The sequence below is a fragment of the Tupaia chinensis genome, unplaced genomic scaffold (assembly GCF_000334495.1).
Source record: "Tupaia chinensis unplaced genomic scaffold, TupChi_1.0 Scaffold000612_1, whole genome shotgun sequence".
NCBI classification, from domain to species: Eukaryota; Metazoa; Chordata; class Mammalia; order Scandentia; family Tupaiidae; genus Tupaia; species Tupaia belangeri.
In genome coordinates, this window is record NW_006160131.1 from 1,235,366 (window position 1) to 1,245,991 (window position 10,626).

The following is a 10,626-nucleotide window of genomic DNA, read 5'->3' on the forward strand; positions in this document are numbered from 1 at the left end:
GATCTTGGGCATGCACGCCCACGCGCATGGCATGAGTTTAAGCCATCGGGTCCGGGACTCAAACCATGGTTGACTCCAGGAGAGTCCAGTGACATAGCCATTACACCACTGTTGATCCCATTATTTTTGTATTTTTAAAGAATTATTTAATTCCATTTGTTGTTATTATTAATTTTTTAAGAGAAAATTTTGCTATGGGGCATGTGTACTCACTAGACAGAGAGACAGAAAGTAAGAAATCACCCCCCAGGGGGTCTCCACGCCGCAATCCCTTCTCCACTCTCCTCTCAGGATCTTGGGCACACACGTACATGTGCCTGGCGTGAGTTTAAGTTGCTGGGTCCAGGACTCGAACTGCGGTCGAGTATGTGGGAGTCCAGTGACGTAACCATTAGAGACGCTGGTACCTATTATTATTATTTTAATTTGACCAGAAAGAGAGAAAGGAAAAGTGAGAAAGCAAGCTACCAGGTCTGGGACTTGAACCATGGTCAGCCATATGGGAGTCCAGCACCCTAACCCCCACACCACCTGCCAGCCCCTCAAATGGAGCCGTCTGAGGATGTAGGAGCTGGGTGTAAGTGTGAGCAGCAAGAGAACCAGGGCGTGTGCAGAGGCAAGGAGGGTCAAGCAGGCACGGGGGAGGGCTTGGGCAGGATTCCACCAGCCCCAGGGGAGCCGAGGGACTAGACAGTGACCCGGGAGCTGGGCAGGGCAGGTCTCTGTCCAGGCTGGGGTCAGGGACTCCAACCCTGATGCCGCCTTTCTCCCCAGGTGCGCGAGTGTCTGCAGCAGTTCGAGGTGACGGGGACACAGCTGCAGCGGATCCACACCAGCCTCCTGGGCTCCATGGAACAGGCACTGCAGGGACAGGCCAGCCCTGCCCCTGCAGTCCGGATGCTGCCAGCCTACGTGGGCTCCATCCCACACGGCACTGGTGGGTGGCATGGAGTAAGATGGTGTCCAGGCCTGGAAGAGGGTGCTGATCTGGGAGGGGGAGTTCCTCGTCTCTGTCCCCATCTCTGAGGTCCCTTGCCCAGACTCTGCAGACCTTGAGAATTTCCTGGGAGGCAGAGGGCTCTGGTCTTGCCAACTGCATGCTTTCTGTGACCTACTTCCCCCAGAGCAAGGAGACTTCCTGGTGCTGGAGTTGGGGGCCACAGGGGCCTCGCTGCGTGTCCTGTGGGTGACTCTGGCAGGCACCGAGGGCAGTAGGGTGGAGCCCAGGAGCCAGGAGTTTGTGATCCCCCACGAGGTGATGCTGGGTGCTGGCCAGCAGGTGAGCGCTCGCTCCCCCCTGTGGGCCCGGGGCCGGCGGGCGGCTGAGGCTCAGGGGCAATGCTGAGGCCCCCATCCCACAGCTCTTTGACTTTGCCGCCCGATGCCTGCGGGAGTTCCTGGACACCCACCCCGTGGGCACGCAGGGTTTGCAGCTCGGGTTCAGCTTCTCCTTCCCTTGTCACCAGACGGGACTGGACAAGGTGAGCCGGCTGAGGCATGGTGGCGGGCGGAGAGGGGCTGCCCCCGTGATGCTGCCAGAGGGTGAGCTGACGTCTCCTCCACAGAGCACCCTCATTTCCTGGACCAAAGGGTTTAGGTGCAGCGACGTGGAAGGCCAGGATGTGGTCCAGTTGCTGAGAGACGCCATTAAGAGGCAGGGGGTGAGTGGGGAGGAGAGGGGACGAGGGGTGTATGTCCTTCACCCACGGCCACCAGGTACACACTGCGTCCCTTCCCATCTCACCGGGATGCTCGTGGGCTGGGAACGGTCCGATGAGCGTTCAGGACGCTGGAGGGAAATCGCAGAGGCTGACCCGCCCTCAGGTCCTCAGTCTAGCATTCTAAAGCAGATGGTCCCTGTCACTGTCTGTTTAGACAGTTCTGGGGGCGATGGGGCGGGAACAGTGGCCGTCCAAGTAGGAGTCGGAGGAGGAGCTCCCCGCGCTCAGCCCACGGCTGGGGAGGAGGGTCTGGCCTTCCACCACCACCCTCATGGCAGTCGTGTGCAGGGGAAGTCAGGCCTGGGGGATCGGACATGGGGCGGGTGAGGACAGAGCTGAGGCCAGTGAGGCTCAGTCTTCAAGGAGGGGGCCGGTCTCGGGGCCCTTGTCTTGGCCCTCTGGGGAGCCCAGGGAGTCGTGGCTGAGGCTGGGAGCCACTGTGCCCTGAGGGCCCGGCTCTGGGGAGGGAGAGGAGCCGTGTGTCGGGGGCACGCACGGGTGTGGGACATGCAGATCTGGGCGTCTCCATTGAAGAGATGGGGGTGGCAGCCCGCCCTGCCCGCCCCATGTCTGCTCTGGTAGTGTGGGCTGGGCCTGACTGCTGCCCCCATGTTCAGGCCTATGCTGTAGACGTGGTTGCCGTGGTGAACGACACAGTAGCCACCATGATGGGCTGTGAGCCGGGGGTCGGGCCATGCGAGGTCGGGCTCGTCGTAGGTGAGTCTTGGGCCGTTTGTGATGGTGGGTGGGGGTGTGGCTGCCTGGCTGGGAAGGCCTGATGCGTCTCCCCGGTAGACACCGGCACCAACGCGTGCTACATGGAGGAGGCGCGGCACGTGGCCGCCCTGGACGAGGACCGGGGCCGCATCTGCGTCAGTGTGGAGTGGGGCTCCTTCAGTGACGACGGGGCCTTGGGGCCTGTGCTGACCACCTTCGACCGTGCCCTGGACCAGGCGTCCCTGAATCCCGGAGCCCAGAGGTGGGCTGGCAGGGGCCCTCCTTACGTTCCAGGCCCTGTCTCTGCTCAGCTCCCACCCCCCCGCTGCCCTGTCCTCAGCCCCTCAGGCCCCTCTTCCTCACCCTGAGTGTCTCCAGGTTGCTCCTTGGAGTGTTCTGGCTGAGCTCAAAGTAGGAAGAGCTCGGGGTTCTAGAACTCGTGCTCACCCGTGGCCATCCCCAGTCCCGCGCTGGTGAGCCCCGAAGGAGGTTGGGGCTGGGGATGAGGAGGAGCTGAGCGAGTGTCCCCTGCCGTGTCTCCGGGAGACACGGGGGATCCAAAGAAAATAGCCACTGTGTGGGGGTTCTTGGAGGTGGGCCAGGCGGGTTGAGGGCTGAGGGCTCAGAAAGGCCTTTGTCCAGCGGCCTCCCCCCTGCAGGTTTGAGAAGATGATTGGGGGCCTATACCTGGGGGAGCTGGTGCGGCTGGTGCTGGCTCACCTGGCCCAGCGCGGGGCCCTCTTTGGCGGTTGCACCTCCCCTGGCCTGCTGAGCCCAGGCAGCGTCCTCCTGGAGCACGTGGCTGAGATGGAGGCGTGAGTCAGGGAGGCGAGTGGTGTAGACAAGGGGTTCTTGGCTTGGGAGAGGGATGGATGCCCTGTCCCCAAGGGAGCCCCGGGGCTTTGGTGGGGTGGTGAGCTGGGTGTCCTGAGCCTCAAGCCAGCACCCTGTCCCCGCAGCCCCTCTGCCGAGGCAGCACGTGTCCATGCTCTCCTGCAGGACCTGGGCCTGAGCCCGGAGGCTGCAGATGACGATATCCTGGAAGACCTGGGCCTGAGCCCGGAGGCTGCAGATGCTGAGCGCGTGCAGCACGTGTGTGTGGCCGTGTGCACGCGCGCTGCCCGGCTCTGCGCTGCCGCCCTGGCTGCCGTCCTGTCCCGCCTCCAGCGCGGCCGGGAGCAGCAAACACTCCAGGTGGCGGTGGCCACTGGGGGCCGTGTGCTTGAGCAACTCCCCAGGTATCGTGAAAGCGTGACCCTGTGGGAGCAGGGGTGTTTGTGACACAGACCACAGGGCGGGCTGGGGCCGTGTGTACAAGCCCATGGGTACGACGGCACACGCAGTGCGGCCTGCCTGGGCTGTGGGGGGCCTGACGCTGCCTGAGGGGAACAGGGCGCTCCTCCTGTGCGAGCGAGGCGGGCCGTGGGCACTGACTCGCATACAGGATGGGCTTGGAACCCGGCTGACTGAAACAGGTAGGGCCCGGGGCTCCAGGGGACGCCAGGCCGGGTCCAAGCCGGGCTTCACCTGTGCCGTGTAGGTTCCGCAGTGTGCTGCAGGAGACAGTGGCGCTCCTGGCCCCAGAGTGTGACGTCTCCTTCGTCCCCTCGGTGGATGGCGGTGGCCGTGGTGTGGCAGTGGTGACTGCTGTGGCTGCCCGCCAGGCTGCCCACCGGCGCCTGCTGGAGGAGACCCTGGCTCCATTCCGGCTGAATCGCGAGCACCTGGCTGCGGTGCAGGCACAGATGCGGGAGGCCATGGCCAAAGGGCTCCGTGGAGAGGCCTCCTCCCTCCGCATGCTCCCCACTTACGTCCGGGCCACCCCTGATGGCAGTGGTGAGCACGAGCGTGCCCCTGGGGTGTGGGTCCTGGGCCAGAGCCACCAGCACTGAGGTCTCCACCCCACAGAGCGAGGGGACTTCTTGGCCTTGGACCTCGGGGGCACCAACTTCCGCGTTCTCCTGGTGCGCGTGGCCACAGGAGGTGTGCAGATGGCCAGCCAGGTCTACTCCATCCCCGAATGTGTGGCCCAGGGCTCCGGGCAGCAGGTACCCACAGTCTGGGCCTGAGGTGGGGCGGGGCGGGGCAGGGCAGGGCAGGGCAGGTGCCCACCCGCTGACCTGCCCACCTCTAGCTCTTTGACCACATCGTGGACTGCATCGTGGATTTCCAGCAGAAGCAGGGCCTGACCGGGCAGAGCCTCCCCCTGGGTTTCACCTTCTCCTTCCCGTGCCAGCAGCTTGGCCTGGACCAGGTGAAGGAGGAGGGTCTGCAGAAGCAAGCCCCAAGGGCCTCCTACCATACCCCTGAACCCCAAGGGCCTCCCACCATACCCCCGAGCCCCAAGGGCCTCCACCATACCCCGTGGAGTGAGCAGGAGGCTGGGGAAAGGGGAGGGGTGTGGGTGGGCGCAGCACTGCTCGGTATAGCCTGCACCTGCCTGTCTCCCGACAGGGCCTGTCCAGGCTTAGGGTCTGGGGCATTTGGGAGCTGGGCAGGCCCAGACTGAGGCTGATGGGAAAACACCGCTTCCTCAGGCTGTAGCGGCCGCGCTCCTGTCTCCAAAAAGGGCCTGATACCACACGTTTTTTTGCCCTTCCTCCCTTCCACTGCCTGCTCATTTCCTTCTCGGAGCTGGCCAGGCACTGGCTGGGACAGGGGAGTGACAGTGCAGGTCTAGCACAGCGTCCCCACCCAGCACACACCTCCACGTCCTCGGCTGTTGGACTTCCAATGCACACTCTGATGCCTGTCCCAGAAACAGCTCCTGGAGCCTCTGCTCCGAGTCCCCCATGTCCTCAGCACCCCCATCGTCCGCTTAAAAACCTCTAGGCCCAGGGCTCACTGCCCTAAAGCCACCTGTTGCCTTCTTAGCCATCCGCGGTCATCAAAAAGCTCCCAACATCCACCCGACCAGCTCCCGCCTACTGGGACCCGAGGCCCCCCTGCTCCTGCTCCCACCTCTCTCTGACAGGCGACCCCTCACCCTGCTCCCCCCCTGCAGTTTCCTGCGCCTCCGGGCCAAGCCTGTCTCCCTGCCAGTCTGCCCCACGCCTTTTACTGTAGTACTCTCTGTGAGGGGTGAGACGCAGGGGTGAGAATCCAGCCGTGAGAGACAGCTTGTCCATTCCTGGGTCTCAGTTTCTGTGTTGCCCACATCCTCTGAACTGTGAAAACTTAAAATGAATGAATGTGGGGACACCCCTCCACAGGTGGGGCCCCTCTCGGTGTCCTGTGTTGTACAGGGTGTGTAGACTGGGGACAGGGGATCTGGGCCTTGCTCCTCTGGCCCTCACTGACACGCCCCGAGCGTTACCGAGGAAGGTTGGCAGAGCGCTCTGTGGCACCGAGGGGTCTTCAAATTCCTTTTGTGCCCACTCAGCCATCACAGGGTTCGCCCAGGACCGAGGGCCTGCCACCTTCCACAGGGAGCCATCAGAACTCTGGGCTGAGGCCGGCAGGTGGCATGGTGATTAAAGCAGCTGGACTCCCACATGGCCAACACGGTTTGAGTCCTGGATCTGGTGACTTGAAACTCACATTGGGAGCGTATGTGTGCATGCCCAGAATCTCAAGAGGAGAATGGAAGAGAAGGGACTGTGGCACGGCCATTCCTCTGGGTGTGATTTCTTGCTTCTCCGTTCTCCTCCATTCTCCTCTAGGGATCTTGGGCATGCACGCACATGCGCCCAGCGTGAGTTTAAGCCGCCGGGTCCGGGACTCAAACCACGGTCGACTATGTGGGAGTCCAGCGACATAGCCGTTACGCCAACAGCTGGTCCCTCCCCTGTGAGCTCTTTATGAGAGGGAGTCTGCGTCACTCGGCCGTTGTGCCGTCTCTGTCCTCTGCGTTCTCACGTTACAGCCCTGCAGCCGTGTTCATTGCTAACTCAGTCACAAAGGGCCATTCTTCTGGGGCACACGTCTCCCAGGGGCCAGACTCAGACCATCTGATGCTCCCGAGCTAGTAACGGATGGTGCCCATCACACTGAGCGGCCCCCGAGGGTCGGGGCGGGGTGGGCGCGGCGTGCTGCCGGGAGGGCAGCGTCGGGCTTCCGAGGGGCCGCGGGCCGCGGGCTGCGAGAGGCAGTGAGAGAGAGGCCTGAGGGCCCCAGCTGCCCGTTCCCCGCCCTCCCGGTGCCACCCCAGGGCATTCTGCTGAACTGGACCAAGGGTTTCAAGGCGTCGGACTGCGAGGGCCAGGACGTGGTGTGTCTGTTGCGGGAAGCCATCGGGCGCAGACAGGTAGGAGCCCGCCGGTGGGCTGCAGCAGGCCTTGAGGGTGCAAAGGGTCCTCTGGGTCCAGCACTGGTTGCCGTGACAACCGCATTGCCCAGCAACTAGCGGCATCCTTTCGCGTGCAGGCGGTGGAGCTGAATGTGGTTGCCATTGTCAATGACACGGTGGGGACCATGATGTCCTGTGGCTATGAAGACCCCCGGTGTGAGATGGGACTCATTGTCGGTGAGGAGGGCCTGGCCTTGGGGGTGTGGGCTGTTTCTCTTGGACCCAGTGGGGCCCCAGTCCCTGCTGGGCCGGGAGTCCGGAGCGCGGGAATTCCACCCAGCTCAGCTACTGAGTCTCGGCACGTAAGCTCGCCGAGCTTCGTCTGCCCATCCATGAGTGCCTGCGCCTTGGGGTCGTACCGATGTGGGTGGAGATACGAACTCGCTGCTTCCCCTTAGGACCCTGGGCAAGTCACTAGGGCTTCAGCTTCCTCATAACTTTTCCTTTCAGTTTGCTATAAGGTGTGTGTACTCGCTGGGTGGGGCGTGAGAAATCACCCCGGGGGATGACCACACTGCAGTCCCTTCTCCCGTCTCCTTTTGGGACTTGGGGCATGCATGCACACGTGCCTGGTGTACTTTTCAAGCCTCTGGGTCTTGGGCTGGAACGGGGCAGCTGGCTATGTGGGAGCCAGCCTCCTGGTGGCCCGGATCCTCCTCTTCAGGATGGAGATGAAATGACTCAGTGGGTCACAGGGTGGACACAGAGGGCCAAGCCAGCACGGTGCCCGGCTCAGGAGACATACTTGTTTAGGACAGGGGCCTAGGTTCAGAGCCCTGAGGCCAGCTCGGGGGACACACACAAGGAAAACTCCCTGTCACTGGGAACTGACCGTACAGAGAAGGTGAACCCAGAGCAGCCCAGGGCAGGACAAGGCCAAGGTCAGACAGAAGGGGTCCTGGAACAAGTGAATCTAGAAAAGAAGCTTCGAAAGGAAGGAGGCGGCTAGGTGTTGGGGCGGGGAGGGCTCCCATGCCACGGGCATTGCTGCCACTGGGCTCTGAGAGGGGTGGGTAGCTGTTCGGACGTGGGGCCTGGCGCACGTGGCACTCCGGACAGGCACGCCTAGGTTGCTCTGTAAACGAACGGGGTGGAGGAGCCCCGGGTGCGGCCGGCCTACGCTGAGCCGTGAGAGGAGATGCCTGCCTCCAGGGCTTACCTGGAATGCGTTTGCCTGGCTGCGCTTCTTGGCTGCAAAGCCCAGCTCAAATCACGTTCTCCTCAGTGGCTTTTCCTGACCCTGCAGGCAGGAAGACCCGCCTGTGTCCTGGGCGGCTACGCTGCCCTCCGGTGCGCTTCTTGGGCACACAGAGGCACTGCCAGCGTGGGCTGGCATCTTCCAGCTTCTGGCCAGACCGTGGGGCTCCTCGGGTCTGAGTTCTCCATGTCCTGGCTCGGTACCCGCTAGTTTAACTGGGCTGCTTTGGCCTCTTGCCAGCAGTCAGGGGCTGCCACGCGTCTCCAGGGCAACGACGTGACTGCTGGGCACTGGAGGAGCCCTTCGTGGGGAGGGAGGCAGCGGGACCAATGGTGGTGGAAGTAGAGGCCTCACGGGCTTGGTGCTGGCTGGGTCCGCACGAGGGGCACCAGGAGGAAAGGGGGACCAGGACCGGGGCAGGTTTGAGCGCAGGGAGACAGGGAGGGCACGGGCCCAAACTTGCCACCTTGTGTGGGAAGGGCTCTGAGGGGCCCTGTCTGTACCATCGATGGCTCCCGCCCCATCTGCTCCGCCTGCAGGGACGGGCACCAATGCCTGCTACATGGAGGAGCTGCAGAACGTGGCGGGCGTGGCCGGAGACTCGGGCCGCATGTGCATCAACATGGAGTGGGGCGCCTTCGGGGACGATGGCTCGCTGGGCATGCTGGGCACCACGTTCGATGCGCGTGTGGACCAAGCATCCATCAACCCGGGCAAGCAGAGGTGGGGCTGGGCCCAGGCAGCCGTGGCTGGCATGGGCCGGCACAGGTGGCGGTGCCGGCAGGGGCTGGCCCTGCTCACGTGCGTCCGTGCAGGTTTGAGAAGATGATCAGCGGCATGTATCTGGGGGAGATCGTCCGCCACATCCTCCTGCACCTGACCAGCATTGGGGTGCTCTTCCGGGGCCAGCAGACCCAGCGCCTTCAGACCAGGGACATCTTCAAGACCAAGTTTCTCTCTGAGATTGAAAGGTGTCCCGGGCCTGCCCGCCGCTCCACCGAGTCTGTCCACCTGGGGCCCCGCTGTTGTGGGGGGTATCCGCTCTGGAGGATGGCGGGGAGTCACGCAGGAGGGAGCAAACGCAGCCTTGTCACTCTGTCCCTTCCTGGTCCCCAGTGACAGCCTGGCCCTGCGGCAGGTCCGGGCCATCCTGGAGGAGCTGGGGCTGCCCCTGACCTCCGACGATGCCCTGATAGTCCTGGAGGTGTGCCAGGCCGTGTCCCGGCGGGCCGCCCAGCTCTGTGGGGCAGGCGTGGCTGCCGTGGTGGAGAAGATCCGGGAGAACCGAGGCCTGGAGCAGCTGGCGGTGTCCGTGGGAGTGGACGGGACCCTGTATAAGCTGCACCCACAGTGAGTCGGCGCCTGGACGGGTGGGCTGCTCGGCCAGTCGGAGTCTGGCTGGCTGAGGCTCACCTCGGCCCTCCACCTCACAGCTTCTCCAGCCTGGTGGCAGCCACGGTGAGGGAACTGGCCCCTCGCTGTGCGGTCACCTTCCTGCAGTCAGAGGACGGGTCCGGCAAAGGTGCAGCCCTCGTCACTGCTGTCGCCTGCCGCCTTGCCCAGGCGGCCCCCGTCTGAGGAAGGCTCCAGGGACCACAGGATCTCGGCCTCTGCTGTGTTGGGCGAAGACTTGCCCCGCTACCCGGGCCCCCAGGACAGCCTGTGTGTGACCCCCTGTGGCCATCGGCCTCACCCCTGGGCTTTCCTCAAGAGAAGCAGCAGTCGGGTTAGCAATATATATATATAATTTATTTACATTCACGTCCGCTAAAATCCCTACGCGCCGCGGCGGCCGGGCAAGGCTGTGCACATAAGGCCACGTGCAAGTGCGTGAACGCACTTGGGACAGGACAGTCAGGACACGGGCTCCACACGGCAGGCCGGGCCGGCCCGGAGCGCGCAGCTCGGCACGCACTCGCCACTGCACAGCCCGCGACTCCCATTGCATATTCACAGCCCGGCGGGCAGGGCTCCTCAAGGCTGGGGCAGGGAGGGCAGGCGGACGGGGGGTCCCTGGGGGTGGGAGAAGGGCAGCATGTGAGAGGCAGATGCCGACACCGACAACACCAACACTGGGCGTGAAGACGTGAGCGGCCTCCAGGTGTGCAGCATGAGATGCGCGTGAGGGGTGTCTGCACGGCCGGGGTGCGTGTGAGATGAGCACGCCAGGCACAGGCCCGTGAGGTCGTGCTCCTGACCCAGGGGCCGCCCCCTTTCCGGCTGTGGCCCTCGGTCCCGTAGGCTCGGGCCGGGCCCCTCAGACGTGCCCCGACCCGGCAGGCACAGGAATGTTTGCATAAGGTCCGGCTCAGGCGGGAGCTCGGGGCGTCCCGGGCCCAGCGTGTGTGCACGCCCATGTGTGTGCGGGCCCCGGGAAGGGCAGGAGAGGTAGCATCACACACGCACACACAGATGGCTAGGCCCGCTGGCTCCAGGCACTGTCCCCCCGGCCCCGGCCCCGAGACTGTGAGGCGGCAGTGCCAGCCTGGCCAGGCAGGCTGTGGAGGGTGGGATTCCAGGTGGGAGGGTCTGCAGGACCAGCGCTATGGAACGACTCCAGCCAGGAGGGCCCTGACCACGCAGCTCTCCGTGTGCCAGAAGGCCCCTGTCCGGCTTCTGCCTGGCCTGGCGGGTGCCAAAGCTGGTGAGAGTGTAGGTGTTTCAGGCCGGGCTGGCCTCAGCACTCGGCCTCCGACACTGTG

The 10,626-nt window shown here is 64.0% G+C and overlaps 2 protein-coding genes across 2 annotated transcripts in view; one reads left to right on the forward strand and one right to left on the reverse strand.

The window, feature by feature from the left end:
* Nucleotides 1-9,681, forward strand: part of HK3 (hexokinase 3) — a 16,236-nt gene extending 6,555 nt beyond the window's left edge. The window contains exons 3-20 of the mRNA XM_006158879.3: nucleotides 775-937; nucleotides 1,125-1,279; nucleotides 1,362-1,481; nucleotides 1,566-1,661; nucleotides 2,339-2,438; nucleotides 2,517-2,700; nucleotides 3,098-3,253; nucleotides 3,398-3,458; nucleotides 3,504-3,676; nucleotides 3,979-4,274; nucleotides 4,347-4,486; nucleotides 4,573-4,692; nucleotides 6,589-6,684; nucleotides 6,804-6,903; nucleotides 8,464-8,647; nucleotides 8,740-8,895; nucleotides 9,041-9,274; nucleotides 9,358-9,681. Of these exons, the coding sequence (XP_006158941.2) occupies nucleotides 775-937; nucleotides 1,125-1,279; nucleotides 1,362-1,481; nucleotides 1,566-1,661; nucleotides 2,339-2,438; nucleotides 2,517-2,700; nucleotides 3,098-3,253; nucleotides 3,398-3,458; nucleotides 3,504-3,676; nucleotides 3,979-4,274; nucleotides 4,347-4,486; nucleotides 4,573-4,692; nucleotides 6,589-6,684; nucleotides 6,804-6,903; nucleotides 8,464-8,647; nucleotides 8,740-8,895; nucleotides 9,041-9,274; nucleotides 9,358-9,502 (2,679 nt within the window). The 3' untranslated portion in view covers nucleotides 9,503-9,681. The remainder of the gene's footprint in view (nucleotides 1-774; nucleotides 938-1,124; nucleotides 1,280-1,361; nucleotides 1,482-1,565; nucleotides 1,662-2,338; nucleotides 2,439-2,516; nucleotides 2,701-3,097; nucleotides 3,254-3,397; nucleotides 3,459-3,503; nucleotides 3,677-3,978; nucleotides 4,275-4,346; nucleotides 4,487-4,572; nucleotides 4,693-6,588; nucleotides 6,685-6,803; nucleotides 6,904-8,463; nucleotides 8,648-8,739; nucleotides 8,896-9,040; nucleotides 9,275-9,357) is intronic.
* A 217-nt stretch (nucleotides 9,682-9,898) lies between these two features.
* The window catches only part of UNC5A (unc-5 netrin receptor A), a 15,881-nt gene continuing 15,153 nt past the window's right edge, over nucleotides 9,899-10,626 (reverse strand). The window contains exon 18 of the mRNA XM_006158932.1: nucleotides 9,899-9,937. Coding sequence (XP_006158994.1) covers nucleotides 9,899-9,937 — 39 coding nt within the window. The remainder of the gene's footprint in view (nucleotides 9,938-10,626) is intronic.